This window comes from Penicillium crustosum (assembly GCF_028827405.1).
Source record: "Penicillium crustosum strain IBT 35664 chromosome Unknown utg000003l_segment0_segment0, whole genome shotgun sequence".
NCBI lineage: Eukaryota > Fungi > Ascomycota > Eurotiomycetes > Eurotiales > Aspergillaceae > Penicillium > Penicillium crustosum.
This window is the reverse complement of record NW_026623124.1, coordinates 983,922-998,405: the sequence shown is the minus strand read 5'-3', so window position 1 is coordinate 998,405 and position 14,484 is coordinate 983,922. Positions and strand designations below refer to the sequence as shown.

General features: G+C 48.7%; 7 protein-coding genes across 7 annotated transcripts; 6 read left to right on the top strand and 1 right to left on the bottom strand.

The window, feature by feature from the left end:
- Positions 1-194: 194 nt before the first annotated feature.
- Positions 195-2,039, top strand: N7487_007422 (MDR family MFS transporter; the record flags this gene model as incomplete). The annotated part of the gene is made up of 4 exons (XM_056875152.1): positions 195-392; positions 452-1,346; positions 1,402-1,859; positions 1,923-2,039. 4 exons carry the CDS (start codon positions 195-197, stop codon positions 2,037-2,039), a joined length of 1,668 nt encoding a protein of 555 aa, XP_056727340.1.
- A 2,407-nt stretch (positions 2,040-4,446) lies between these two features.
- On the top strand, positions 4,447-5,079 carry N7487_007421 (uncharacterized protein; the record flags this gene model as incomplete). Its single annotated transcript, XM_056875151.1, has 1 exon — positions 4,447-5,079. One exon carries the CDS (start codon positions 4,447-4,449, stop codon positions 5,077-5,079), a length of 633 nt encoding a protein of 210 aa, XP_056727339.1.
- A 1,075-nt stretch (positions 5,080-6,154) lies between these two features.
- Positions 6,155-8,092, bottom strand: N7487_007420 (tumor suppressor protein LOH1CR12; the record flags this gene model as incomplete). The annotated part of the gene is made up of 8 exons (XM_056875150.1): positions 6,155-6,307; positions 6,358-6,384; positions 6,431-6,514; positions 6,573-6,857; positions 6,923-7,321; positions 7,373-7,502; positions 7,546-7,574; positions 7,628-8,092. The coding sequence occupies 8 exons, from the start codon at positions 8,090-8,092 to the stop codon at positions 6,155-6,157; spliced, it is 1,572 nt and encodes a 523-aa protein (XP_056727338.1).
- A 466-nt stretch (positions 8,093-8,558) lies between these two features.
- On the top strand, positions 8,559-9,649 carry N7487_007419 (alpha/beta fold hydrolase; the record flags this gene model as incomplete). The annotated part of the gene is made up of 2 exons (XM_056875149.1): positions 8,559-8,642; positions 8,852-9,649. 2 exons carry the CDS (start codon positions 8,559-8,561, stop codon positions 9,647-9,649), a joined length of 882 nt encoding a protein of 293 aa, XP_056727337.1.
- Positions 9,650-10,151: 502 nt separating this feature from the next.
- On the top strand, positions 10,152-10,504 carry N7487_007418 (uncharacterized protein; the record flags this gene model as incomplete). Its single annotated transcript, XM_056875148.1, has 2 exons — positions 10,152-10,271; positions 10,325-10,504. 2 exons carry the CDS (start codon positions 10,152-10,154, stop codon positions 10,502-10,504), a joined length of 300 nt encoding a protein of 99 aa, XP_056727336.1.
- A 216-nt stretch (positions 10,505-10,720) lies between these two features.
- Positions 10,721-13,188, top strand: N7487_007417 (uncharacterized protein; the record flags this gene model as incomplete). Its single annotated transcript, XM_056875147.1, has 4 exons — positions 10,721-11,026; positions 11,232-12,281; positions 12,360-12,972; positions 13,106-13,188. 4 exons carry the CDS (start codon positions 10,721-10,723, stop codon positions 13,186-13,188), a joined length of 2,052 nt encoding a protein of 683 aa, XP_056727335.1.
- A 435-nt stretch (positions 13,189-13,623) lies between these two features.
- Positions 13,624-14,454, top strand: N7487_007416 (uncharacterized protein; the record flags this gene model as incomplete). The annotated part of the gene is made up of 1 exon (XM_056875146.1): positions 13,624-14,454. The coding sequence occupies one exon, from the start codon at positions 13,624-13,626 to the stop codon at positions 14,452-14,454; it is 831 nt and encodes a 276-aa protein (XP_056727334.1).
- Between the last annotated feature and the right edge of the window lie 30 nt (positions 14,455-14,484).

Sequence of the window (14,484 nt, the reverse complement as noted above, 5' to 3'; positions counted from 1 at the left end):
TTACCCTCATGTCCCATGGGTCCTCTTTCTTCCCACGTTGGTTTTTTATGAACGGCTAGGGAATTCCCGAGAGCAGGGATGCACAAGTCGGAACCGGTGACTTGATTTTCTTTATGTCGCCGGTCCGACCCATTATTACCAGACGATTTCTACACCACGCGCTTCAACGCGATTTACACAATTAGATTGAGAATATGTCTTTGTCTCCAGATGAGATCGGAACTACCAAATCAAAACATGCTGGCGGTACTGCCCAACCCCAACATGAGAATAGTACTGAGGAACCAGAGGGAAACCCAACGGCGATGCACGGTTTCAAGCTCTGGGCTATTTTCATCGGTATATGCTTCGGTGCGTTCTTGATGTCCTTGGATATCTTCGTTATCGCAACAGTACTATTATCACCCCCCGTCCTGTCCCAGGAAATCAGATCATCTGACACCATGGATAGGCCATTCCATCCATCACGTCCGACTTTAAGGATACGTCGCAGCTGGCATGGTATCCGGCTGCCTATTCACTCACGACATGCGCATTGACTCCGCTGGCAGGAAAGCTAAGCGTAACCTTTCCCCTACGCTGGATCTACATTATATTCTTTTCCATATTTATGATCGGAAGCCTTATCTGTGGCTTTGCTCCAAATAGCAACAGCTTTATTGCGGGTCGTGCAGTTGCAGGCATCGGGGCATCCGGCGTCGCGAGTGGTGGGTTTATTATTGTTCTTACGGTTGCTTCGGATAAAGCGAAGCCGCTCCTTATGGGTATCTGTAGCAGTTGCTTTGCTATGGGTCTAATCCTTGCACCTGTTATAGGAGGTGCTTTCACGCAAAAGGCAACGTGGCGGTGGTGTTTTTGGGTCAACCTTCCTCCAGGTGCTGTGACATTAGTTGCAATGTTTTTGTTCTTCACACCTCCATCGATCCAGCGCGATCGGACAGCTCTCCAGCGGATTAGGAATCTCGATCTTATTGGATGTGCAATCTTTATTCCCGCTATCTTTATGCTGCTTCTCGCTATGATGTGGGGTGGCACGGAAAAGCCCTGGGGGTCGGCAACAATCATCGGTCTCTTTGTGGGGTCAGGTGTGATGCTCATACTGTTTGTTATCTGGGAGCATTTTAAGGGCGATGACGCTATGATACCGGAGAATCTCATTACCAGACGAACCGTCGCCTTCAGTGTTTTCTTTTCCTTCTGTCATTTCGGGTCTCTCGGCATCCTGAACTACTACCTTCCAGAGTGGTTTCAAGCCGTGGAAGGCGTAAGTCCACTAGAAAGTGGTACGCGGATTCTAGCTTCAGTTCTCGCTCAGATCGTGGGAACACTATCTTCCGGTATTCTGGGTAAGCCCAATGCTCGCAGTTTACCTGAAAGGTCTCAGAGGCTAAAACTACACAGCGCGGAAACTCAACTTCTATAACCCATGGCTCTTCGCTGGGCCTCTTTTTATGTGCACGGCCGCAGCGCTGTACACCCAATTCACGCCTTATAATACACCATCCAGCCATTGGATCGGTTTCCAAGTCATCCAGGGTCTCGGGGTTGGTATGGCTCAGCAAATGCCTTCTCTCATCGTCCAACTAGCAGTCCATGATAAAGCGGAGCTTATGCCCGCTGCCGTCTCTCTCAACTTATTCTTCCAATATCTGGGTGCTACAGTCACACAAGTTATCGGAGGCATCGTGTTCCGTTCAATTCTGGGCAAAACCTTGGACGACCATGGTCTAAGTGCTACACAGATAGCGTTATTATCTGCCGCTGGGACTGCCAATATTCGTGAAATCACCAATGCGAATTTCCCCAGACTATTGCGTCCAGTTTTGGAGTCTTATAACAAAGCTATCACTTCCACATTTGTGAGTGGCCCTTCCCGAGGCGAGGGTGCAGAGGGATTTTAGCTGACTGGTGGATATTTATAGTTTGTTGCAGTTGGTACGACATCCGCCGCATTCTGTTTTGCTTTCGGTGTTAAGTGGACAAGAATCCATGCGGTAAAGAGTACTGATCCTGAAGCGGAAGAGGTTGAGCAGAAGTAGGACCCTGGCAAGCCTCTTCTACGAGTCTTGGGGGTAATAGTAAGCCATTATCCGCGTACAGCAAGTCAGGAAGTGATCAATGTTGAGATTGATGAAGCAGGGAGAAAGACTCAGTAAGCTATCTACTACGCTACGTATTTAGCTATAGATCTCTGGCATATAAATTCTACAGGCGAACTTTCTGATAGTATAGAACATAGCATAGAACATTTGAACATTCAATAGATGAATGTAAAAAGGACTGTGAAATCTTCAAAAGATTTACTTGGTAAATCGAACGCCACATGTGCATTTTAAACGTTCGAGCCTATTTTAGGAAACACATTTGCAAGGCTAGTGCTTAGTAGAAAGCCGACGGCCTAAGCGTTGGACGGCAAGTACAATGGCTTCTCCAAAATATTAGGCGTTTCAATACCCTTGGAAATCGCCTTCTATAGGGACATGAGGTCAAAATTCCGCCCAATATCCAATATTCTAGGGCCCAATTTGGAGATCCCACTGTAGAAATACGGTATGAACCCACTATTTTACGACCTAAATGAGTACTATTAACTGGGAGTGCTGTAAAGCACTAATACAGCAACTCAGTTGGTGCATGGGTTGATCAAAAGCAGGCGGCGAAGGAATTAATTATTATTTATTCCAATTTAATTATAGCTCAATTTCAAACCCATTAAGATATGATCACTCCAGGCCTGGTAAGTGAACTGACCTGGGGCTCTGTCCTCCACTACGCACTGACCTCTCCCGTTCGCTCCTTAATGTACGGTCTTGTCATGTAATCTTGCGGCAGTAGTTAAATATAGTAGTTAGATAGATTTAATAGATACACTCCTACAACTGTCCGAATTCCCTTCTTAGCTAGCGTCCTAGGTTCCTTTATATCGTCGGGGAGAAAGCCCGACTACGAGTGCTGAATCGACCCGTATACCAGAGAGCATACAGCCGGGAGCGTTCCCCTCTGAAATATTTCATATATCATACATTAGTTGTAATTTGCGGATCTCACGTCAGGCATGGACTTGAAAAAAAAATGAACTAAAGTGGATCATACATATGTACCTGATTGATAGCTACGTTTCATCTAATTTTTACCCCACCTGCGAACGGAGTGCCTACGAGCTTCATCCCCCAGTACTATTTAGTGGACATCGGAACCTGCAAAATTTTCAAGGGAGATTAAATCCCCGCGGCACTTAACGTTCTGAAGTCAGATCCTCTTGCCGAATGATTGACCAAGCTGGACGGCAACTACGCCGAATCTCAAATTTCCCGAGCTGGAAGATTGGCCCCCTGGTGGTCCACCCCTGGTTGGCATGGAAGCCCTGGCGCTTACAGAACCTGGTTACAGACAGTTAGTATCCTGAGCGGGGTATAGACATACGTACGCTTGATCGGCCAAATGACTGGGGGCCAAAATATGTGGGAATACTTTGCGCCTATCTTGCTCCCTGGCCCCTCGAGAGTAGGCAGTTGAGAACGCGACCACCAATGGTGATCGACCCGCTACCAGACTCTCGGCTCATCCACGGCCTATAGTTGTCGCTTTCTATGGTGGGGCAATCACGGAGGGCACGAGTGGGATGCAGACTACGATTTAGTGCCCTCTAGGCTGATATTGGTGGGAAGCTAACTGTAAAAGGTATGATTTATGCCAATGTCGTTCAACAAACAGGAATTAAAGAGAGTTGCCGCCCGAGGTCTTTTTAAACCCACCTTTGTAATACATACACACATGTCAACATCGTTCTACTTTATCTTTTATTATATAACTAGCACGGCGGGATGATGCGTGTAGAATCCAACGGCCAGGGGAAGCTCCGAGCGGCGTGTGACCGATGTCACGAACTCAAAAATCGATGTACACGGACCGGTGGATCAGAGAGTCGGTGCGATCGGTGTGAGAGGCTTGATATAGACTGCGTGTACAATACCTGTGCCCAGATGGGTCGCCCAAGAGTCTTTCGGCCCGCTCATAAAAGCACCTCAGCTGGTGCCGGCGACACTCATGTGAGGCACATAGCTAAACGACGGGCCGCCCGGTCAGGACAACAGCCTACCGCCAACACCAACTTAACGCCCGTTGAACATGTTGAACATGTTGATCCAACATCTAGTAGAACTCCCAAGAATCCCGAACCCATTCTTGGTCTTCTGGACCCTTCCCTTATCCCTCAAGGTACATACGCACGCAATGAGCCCGCACTCAGGGACTGGCAGGTGGCGCAAAACAACCCCTGGTTAGCCATACCCAGCGAGGATATGGACTGGTATTTACAACCATATTCTTCCAACTTCACCAATCCCCCCCCATGATGACCCAACAGTTGGGCATGACCAATCATATAATCCAGTGGACTCCCAACACGGATACAAAGGAGGGATTTCAGATAACGCGAATTCTGCAATGGGGATGTCGGAAAAAGCAATTCCGGCGAATATTGGCATGGATGAACTTCTGCGGCTGCAGTGCCATTTGAACGATCTGTTGACAGGCGCGAGTGAGTCAGCCACAACCCACCAGCTGGCCTTGAATGAAGTGATGGTGGCATGTAAAGATCTGTTAGAGTTGCTCCCAGGTCCCCAATCGGACTGCAGCAGGCCATCCACCCCCGGGCGTTCTCAGGACAATTCTTGTCACGCCGCATTAGACCCACTGAGGATAAACTACATTGCTGTATTGCAGGTAGCTACGTCTTATGCATATGTGCTACAGCTGCTCGATCTCGCAGTTGATAATCTCAAGCCCCAAGCTGGGAACTTGGCGCTTGTCAGCCCGGGCATTTTCAATCTTGAGTCACCACCGGCAATAAGAACTTCCGTGAGGGCTTACATGGTTTTCAACATGGTTCATCAACTGCGCGACGCTATCAACCTGCTGACACCTGAACACAAGGGAATACCGTCACCCCATGTATCACCCATAGGCATGTTGCAAATAGCCACTACGACAAATTCCATGCAAGCTGCCGTGTATATGGTGCATGAGATGGAGACGTCGTTACTTGAGAAGTTATCACAAGTTATGAACAGTCCATAGTCAGGGCCAATGGTGCTCGGGGTTAGTGGAAACCATGTATGCTTTAAATAGTATGTCTTACATCATGATAGTTCCGTCGAATACCTATGTTGAATACCGCAGTGAAATACGGACTACAGGACATTGAAACTATATAACCCATTGGTTTGTTGTAACGTTTTTCGCAATAGCAGCCTACATACTATGTATATTACTAACCTAACCCAATCATCTAGCAATTGATCCCCTATTCCAGGATTACAACCCACGATGCCTAATATATTCTGAATAGTTTATTCGACGCCTTTTTTTTCGGTTCATTGTACAATATATTATATTTCTACTTCTAATCAGGTACATACGACCATAGGGCGTGGAAAACAGGGCTTCCCGTCCGCTCGGCCGTACTTAAGCCATATGATCTACGCAGCCGATTCTTGAGGTGGACGTTAAAGTGGCAAGGAAAATTTGACTTGGAATGAGTGTGAGTGATATATGTGAGATTTCTGGAGACTGGGGTGAGAGGGTGGTGACAATTCTGACATCAGGTGATAGACGCCCCTGTGCCTAGTACCTAGGTATATTGCAGTGGGGGAATTGCTTTTTACCCCTCTCATCTCTCGCCTTAATCTCTCTACTCACTTCCTCTCCCTTCCTTTCTCTCTTCTCTCTCTCTTTCTCTACTGAACCTCACGCCAACATGGACTTCCCTACCCGGGATATATTCCCTTTCCGTCTGGATATACAGTTAGGGAAAGACTGGTATTGTGTAAGCTGACTCTACGTTGCTTTGTAATATCCAACTCTGATCAACGTCTAGTGTCTTGAAAATTGTAAATCATACAACGCGGCAGACGCAAAAAAATGTGGTGAATGTCAGCATGAGAAATGTGCGCAATGCCAAGGCCCGACATATGGGATGTCTCAAGTGGCATATATGTATATCTGTGTAAAAAGCCCCTACCCACTCCACTGTCGGAAATCTACTGACGATTCAGTGTCAATGCGGTGATGGTCCGAAACTGTATAATATGCAACCAACGTGTTACGTATGCAGCCATCAAGCATGTTCTAATTGCCCCACTGCTCAGTGAATTCAAACTTGTTTCCCTTGCCCATGTCTCCACCGGGGAAGTATCGTCTGCAGTCCCACGGCTGCTGTGATTGTGCCACCTGTGAGACAGATGAGACAAAGCCAGTATTTCCACCATGCGTTCTCGCTGCCGACTTGGTTCATACTGAAGATACCCTATTTTGTGCATTAGTATAGCAACTAGTATAAGAAACTGCGTAACGCACCGTCACCAGAGTCACAGGGAGGTATATCTGGCTTTGCATTAGCTAGGCTTAGCAGATAAGTGACGAGACCCACTATACTGATATACGTCAAAAGACGGATATTGTCCCCCTGGCGGGTGGCCGTGATACTTTCTGCGAGGGAGGAAGCATTTACCAGCTTAGAATATATTAGAGAAATATGCAAGTGTGAGTTCGGCAAACTAGACCCGACATACCACATCCGACATCTTCTCCAATGTTTCGATCTGCTGGTCCAAAATCATCTGGACGGTAGCCAGCTCGGCGGTAAATTGGCGCACCTGATAAAAACACTCGCGGAACCTGTCGTACAGGGCGCCCTCGGCTTCAAGTTCAAAATAGACGCCATTGTTCGCGTCAAAGGAGACTAGCGTCGCGATTACTCTGGCTAATAGGTTACGAAGCCTCCGTAATGTGCCTAGGATCCAAGTATATTCTTTCGTTTTTCTCAGAGACGGGTCGTCCTCCAGGAATAAGTCATCCTAGTCAGAAATTCAGATTGTGTAGATAGTAAGATTGCAAAAAGTCCTGTAGAGTGGGTATTTACGTGCTTGTCAAGATTCCCCGCGATGATCTCCATCAAGACCGCCCATTCCATTGTGATCTGACTCATGCGAATGACTAAGATGGAAAGGAAATAGTATCGAGGGTCCCAAATAGGAAACCGGCTCATCCGCAGACCCGACGATGGCCCATCCACCTCATCCTGGAGGTACTCGGCGATCGGGTTGCTGGCTCGGAAGTACGCATCCTCACAGAAAAAGGCGGTCCAGAAGAAGTCATCAACCCCGAACACGATCAGGGATAGTTGGGCCTCGTAAACGGCATCCTGACCAGAAAGACGAAAGAGACGGTGTTTCCGAAGTCGTCGATTGTCTTGGAGTCGGTAGTCGTCTCGTCGAAGGGCGTAATGTGGCAGGTGGAATTCAAGGGTGAATCCACGCGTCTAGATTGATTGTCAGCGATCCTTTCATTTCTTCTTCCAGAGTGGAAATACCTGCGAGACTCCCATGTACGAGTCAAACGCCACGTATCGTGACAGAAATGACCGCACCTGGGGAAGATGCATATAATTGACGTTCGAGATCAACGCGAGGGCCACCAGAGGTGTCAAATCGACCATATATCTGTTAAATTAGACACAGTTTACCAATAACAAGGGGTAAATACATGATTCGGCGCTCTGCACGACCTGATCTCTAGAGGAGACGTCAGTAAAATAGAACCAGTATCCAGATGAAAAGGAACGTACATCTTGATTAAGATGCGTGTAGAGTGTCTCCGCATCCACGCCGCAGACACGAACATTCAACCCCTCAGGAGGGCGTCGCATATACTCTTCGGACCCCCATTGTCGAACTGACAGGAAAGACGCACTTTCTGGCATGCTCATAATCTTTAAGCATGGATCACACCGGTCATCGATCACAGCAAGCACTCGCCTATCTGCTGGTGAACTTTGGCCGCCCCCGATAATGTCTGTGAACGAACGCAGGGCTCCAGTCTGTCCAAGAAAGAGTTTCAGCAGCTCATGGCGCCGGGGTGGAGATAGATTTGGGTTAACTCTGTGGAAGAACTCGTCAATCACTGATCCATCGGCGGGGACGCGTAATCGATTATCCTGTCCGTGATAGAGGGTCGTCTGACGGATAGAAAATTCTTTGCGCCATTTCAGAGAGCGTAGCGGAGGACGAATAGGGCTGATGAGGGTCTCCATGGAGTGGAAGCTGGAAGGGAAACTGTGAGGGCCGGAAGAGCCCGTTTTTGTGAACGCTTGATACGTGCATAACCAACCTAGCGTTGCTCAGCCCGATTAGGCACCTACGCATCCCAGGACAGCCCATATAAGCAAAGAATAGTACTCAGAGCATGGACAGCAGCTGAGTTTGCCCCAAAACCCAGCGCTATATACATAATCAAGCAAAAATTTCAACCAAATGTTCGTGCTCATAAATAGAGCTCTCGGTAATACCATGAATGAGATACAGCCTTAGGGGGAGGACCTTTGAGCTATCTTACAAGCCATACCAGGAGAGATGCCCGATAGGCATATACTGAGAAAACCCGTTACTAGAGGGGGGTGTCATTTGTTTAGCAGTTTCGTGTAAAATATACTCGACGAGATCCCACCCCCATCATCTACATAAAGGGTCTACAGAACCGAGGGATCGACGGCCATACCTATGGACTACCATGTTTCAAACCAGGATTCCGAAGTTAATGCACTGTATAAGAGTGTAGAGGCAAATCGGATTTCGAATACCAGTGTGAGGTGAAACACAAGATCATTTCTAAAATTTGGGGTAGTGACTAAATATGATCGAATTGAAGATATCCGAAAGGTTTAATATATTGCCACCGGATGTGATGTATAACAAGGTGGTTTAAAGGCCACTGAGTGAAAATCACCCGCCTTCACCCGAGCGCCGCACTGACCTTCCTAGCTGAGCGGCAGTTGACAGTCATTGGATTATAGCGTTCATTCTGGACAACTACACTCTTGGCACCTGCACACAGCCTCAATTGCCAGCTCAGCGAGATTTCAGGCATCAAAACGTCAGAAACACTTATTCCACATACGTCGCACAACTCCTCTTCCAACAAATCAACGATTCTCCTCGTTCATGGCGGATTCTCCGATGGCCAGGAGTGGGACGCTGTATGGCCGCTTCTCGTCGCCTACCACGTGCTAATTCCCGACCTCCCTGCCCACGGGCGATCGCTTGAGACTAAACCTCTGGAAATTAACGACGCTGCTCGCCCTCTTGCAAGTCTGATCGAAGCTAAAGCACAGAAGCAAATAGCTCATGTAGTCGCCATCAGTATTGGCGCACATGTCGCCGCTACTATGGCCGCGCAGTATCCCGAGCGTGTCCAAACCCTGATCGTTTCCGGCTTCAACCTCTTTGCGCCAAACCTTATCTCGCCTATATTGCCATACCTAGTCTACGCTGCGCAAAGGACTAGCGGCCGTAGCGGGTGTGGGCACTTATTTACAACGTGTGATATATTTAATATACTGTTTTCGTCACGAGATTTAGAGCCTATCGCAGCCCGGTCATTAGTGGTGGCCGCAACGAGAGGAATTAGCGCCGACAATTTTAGCCATTCTCGCCGGCTGTTCGAGACGGTAATGGATAACGAGAGTAGGCTGGTGCAGCACCGGGGCATGCGTCATCCATGGAACGCGGATGAACCACAGCTCTTTGCGAATGTAGTGATAAGCTGGATTATGGGCGGGGATTTACCAGATAGTTTCGAGCCGATTCCTTGACTTTCTCTCACAGCGACTTGACATTTATGGGGTATATTCAAATCACAAGATAGGATAGTCAGGCACATATGGCACTTCGAGACAGTTAACCAGGTCATTCATTGAATTGAATGCTTTGCCATCTTCACACCGTTACAACAAACTTGAAATTCATGTCCTTCGAGCAAAGAATCTGAAAGTGCATAGTGACCTTGAATCAATCAAGTATTGGGGGTACATTACTACGTGGTTCCACCTTGCCTACCCACACCTTGCAGTTACAGTGGTACCACGCCGCCCTGCAGCGAAAGCCTTGAGCTGTGCCTTCCTTCTGGCTGAAAGAAGGAAGGCTGAAACTCCCTATCGCTCAAGATAGATCCACTAAGAGAGACCATATCTCAGAAACCTTAGACCAAGTATACACATGCAAAACTGTGAACATTACGTTCCTTTCAAGGTAAGTAGCCCTCCCGTATAGAAATGAATAAACTTTAGCTAAACGAATCCGGTCTGAAAGTTGAAAATGACTCTGTCGAACGAAATCGGTTCTTTCAAGGAGAAGGGGATGTCGGAAGTTCTGTTGAACGGAGCGACAGCGCGAGTGAACGAGGAAGGAGCGAGAGCGAACGGTTACCGATTCGAGGTAAGAAGCTTCCCTCATAATCAGTTGCACAGGCCAGCTAAGGAGAAAAATAGAGCGCCGAAGGACTTGAGGAATCTTACTGGGCCAATATCGACCATGCCGCTGTTGAGCTCTTTGAGTGCACCCTTACTAGTGGTGATGGGTTGGTCTCGCCGGCAGACTACATTCACCACATCAACATCCCCCGGGGAAACCACTTGGCTCACCAAGCATCTATCATCAGCGCAGCATGAGCAATTGTGATGGGCGAATATACCAACTCGAATGATGTCCTGTTTGGAGAGCTCAAAGGCGGCAAAATCTCGCCACTCTGAGTGCCCCTGAAGCAAGAGGACACCATTGAGAGCTTATTGCATCGCGTTGAGGAGAATCGGAAGGTGACCTAAGTCACTCTAGCCGCGTCGCTGCGCAAGGTCCAATGTGTTATTGCGTTCTATGAGCATGACGGAATGGAGGCCAGACCATATATTGGTCCGCTGAATGACGAAGTCATGCAGGTTAACTTCTTTCTTCATGCGAGCCGCATACACATCAAGGTGCCCTACGATCAAGTATCTGTGGAGACATCAAGAATTCACAGGCTATTTCAGCAGCTAGGCCATGTTCTCACCCAATTGTACGAAAACCCGGGGGAGACTGCCCTGGGGAAAGTGAGCAGCGTCACTGCAGAGGACATTAACGACATGGCGGAGTGGAACATGGGTTCTCGCAAATCCTATGTCTTGGATTCCATCAATACTAGCTTTGAGCGGCAGGTGATGGCTTCGCTTGATTCCTAGGCTATCAATGGGTGGGATGGGAGTCTATCGTACGCTCAACTCTACAATCGGGCTAATTTACTGGCCAACTTCCTCTATGAGACTGGAGTCCGGCCACATGGTCTCGTGCCTCTCGCATTCGAAAAATCAGTGTGGTTCACTATATCTATTTTGGCAGTACTGAAGGTCGGAGCGGCCATAGTGCCACTGGATCCTGACTGGCCGAGGTGAGCGTCGGGTGTACATCGTGAAGGACGCTGGAAGCCGCTTGGCTCTCACGAATGTGGTCAGATTCATAGACGACCATCCGGAACTTACGGTAATTAATGTCAGCGAGATGGTATGGGCGCCGCAGACGGAGCCCAAGAGCAATTTCGCGCATACTGTCACGCCCGCGCACGCCGCTTATGCGTTCTATACTTCGGGCTCAACTGGGCTGCCTAAGGGATGTATCATCGAACATGGTGCATTCGTGGCCTCAACATTAGAGCGGGTGAAGGCCCTCGGTCGTAATAGAAGCTCTCGTATGCTTCAAGCGACAACTTATACTTTCGATCCTGCAATGGAGGACATCCTGACCACACTCCCCGTTGGCGGCTGTGTCTGTGTTCCCAGTAAGCAGGAATATATGAACAACCTCAGCGGAGCAATTTGCAAGTACAAAGCCAGCACATTGAACATTACACCCAGCTTTGTCCGGTCTCTGCGTCCGGAGCAGGTGCCCTCGTTGAAGACGTTGATCCTAGGAGGCGAGAAGATGAACGACCGGATCTTGGAAACTTGGGCAGGGGCAGTGTCACTGCTCAACGCATACGGTCTTATGGAATGTTGCATCAAGAGTACAATAAACCGTGTTAGTGCCGATGCAGATCCACGCAACATCGGTTATCCCGCCGGCTGCTCCATCTGGCTAACCCGGCCTCATGATCACGATACGCTGGCAGCTATCGGCACGGTCGGAGAGATTCTAATCCAGGGCCCGAATCTCGCGCGTGAATATCTTAATCGACCAGAGCTAACCGCACAATCGTTTCCTCAGAATCTGCGCTGGGCATCCCAAGCTGGACTAGGCAGCGACACACGATTCTACAAGACAGGAGACCTAGCGCGTTTCAATCCAGATGGCTCGATTTGTCTTCTTGGCAGAAAGGACAATCAAGTCAAGATACATGGGCAACGTATCGAGCTGGGAGAAATTGACTATCATCTGCGCCAGAGTTTCCCCGCTGAGGCCGAAGCGATTGCCGGTGTGGTAACCTTCAAAGACCGAGAAACCCCATATCTCGTGGCTTTTGTACAGATGGTGAACCAGCGCTAATCTCAGATCAAGGCAACCGGTGTTCTGGCGCTTCTCGAGGATCCAGCTCAGGTGCACCAGCTGCAAACAAGTGCAGTCGAACGACTATCGAGGGTACTGCCGACTTACATGGTACCATCGGTCTTTTTGCCCATCCAAAGCTTCCTCTACTTCTCTAATAGCAAGACATCTCGACGAGGCATGTGCGAACAAGCCACAAATATGTTTCTGGAGACCATTCTGAAGAAGTTGGGCCGGGTGGGCCATGAAACCCATGACAATTCCTCATGGTCTGCGGATGCGCTGGCTCTCCGCCAACTTTGGGCGACAGCACTCTGCCTGGATACGAAGATGATCGGAGTCGAAGACAATTTCTCCTGTCTGGGAGGCGATTCATTGGCGGCCATCGAGCTGGCGCGCTTGTGTCGATCCCAGAACGTCGATCTAACCGTCGACGACATCATGCGATGCCCAACCATTCTCACTCACTTGGAAGACAAGCACGACCGCCGAGCGAATGGCGGGACTGCTCAAACAGCCCCCTTCGCGCTGTTGGAGAAGAGTACAGATATAAGCAAGCTGTGCGAAGAGGTCTCGAAGCCGTGTCAAGTTGACGTGGGCTCACCTACACCGGGAAAGGGTGTAGGTGAGTGCTTAGTCACAATTACTAGGTTACCTAGTCCGACCCAGACCCATCGGGTTTACGGGTTCGGGTTGCGGGTTAGAACTTCTTACCCATTCTCGGGTTTTGGCGCAGACTAACTGAGGCTACTATACAGCACATTCATTCTCACCAGAGGAGATAAATGAGCCAGGAGCATCAGCCCAACTGGCCGATGTCATCGCCACATTTGTTGAATGACCAAAAACCGGTAAACCCCTTCCAATAAATCAGTCGGGAGCCTAGACCTTGACATGACGCTTGCATAACTGAGGGAGGTGCCATGGAATGCTTGGCACATTTTATCCATGGCCCGCTCGCAATGATCCAGAGTAATCTAGAACCAAGTTCAAAGACCACAGAAGATACCTAGGATACAAGGCAGGGATTATTGCACATTTTATTACTGAAAAGATAATTAAAAATGGTTGTCGGATACTGGGCATGTGAAACACTGGCTGTCAACAGATGGTATTTTAAACGAACACACATGCGCTCACTACTTCATTTTGTTCAATAAAAGCTATTAACCACCACCCTGGACTGTCTGTGTAATTACGATAACTACATATATTGCTGCAATTGCTTCATCCAACTTTTGCCCGCCATACCTTAGCTACCGTTGATCTCTTCGCCATGACCACTATCGTCGTCCCACCAGCAGAGGTCAATCCAAATATGGCGCCCGACCACGAGGTCAGCCTCTTGCTCGACCCGGAAAATGTCCTCACCGCTGCACACGAGCTAACGGACTCCATCCAATCGGCCTTTGATGTGAAACCGCCCGTCACCATAATAAATGTGCAGTTCCTTGACACGAATGATAAAGAGATTTATTCCTCCAACTGGAGCACTCGGATCCGCAAGTTTGAAAATGAGGGTAAACTCGAGCTAACGTATAAGAGGCGGTATACCATCACAAACAGCAACATCAACACCGCTCTTGATGTGGCTAACGAGGATGGTTTCAATGCTACCGACAAGAAATACGAGGCACAGGTCGAATGGGATTTCCAGATGAAAACACTTTCTATTTCCCGCAAGAAAAAAGGACTGGATGTTGGGATTGGCCATACGGACCTGCCGGTGGAAAGTGACTCGCGTCAGATGCTAGTCGACGAAGCGCCAGACAAGTTCGACAAATGGAAGCCTTACAAATCGCAGCCAAACAAATGGCATCCTAAAACCTGGGGCACCAGCGCCTTGAAGGAATCGCGCATTTTCGGTCCGGTCCTCATGAGTCGCTTCACAGGTTCGTGGAATGGGCTAAAGCTTTACCTCGAGATCTGGCCGCTGCGGAACTCCACGGGTACAGGCATTGAACACTTCGTCGAGGCTTCTTTCAAGACAGACTCCGAAACAACCGCTTCCGTTGAGCAGAGCAATCTAGTGGCCTTCTTGAAGAGTAAGAATTGGTTACTTCAACAGGACTCGTCAATGACGAAGCTCATTATGGGCCGTTATTGATGGGCAAAGTTAGTGGGCCCTCGGTTCGTT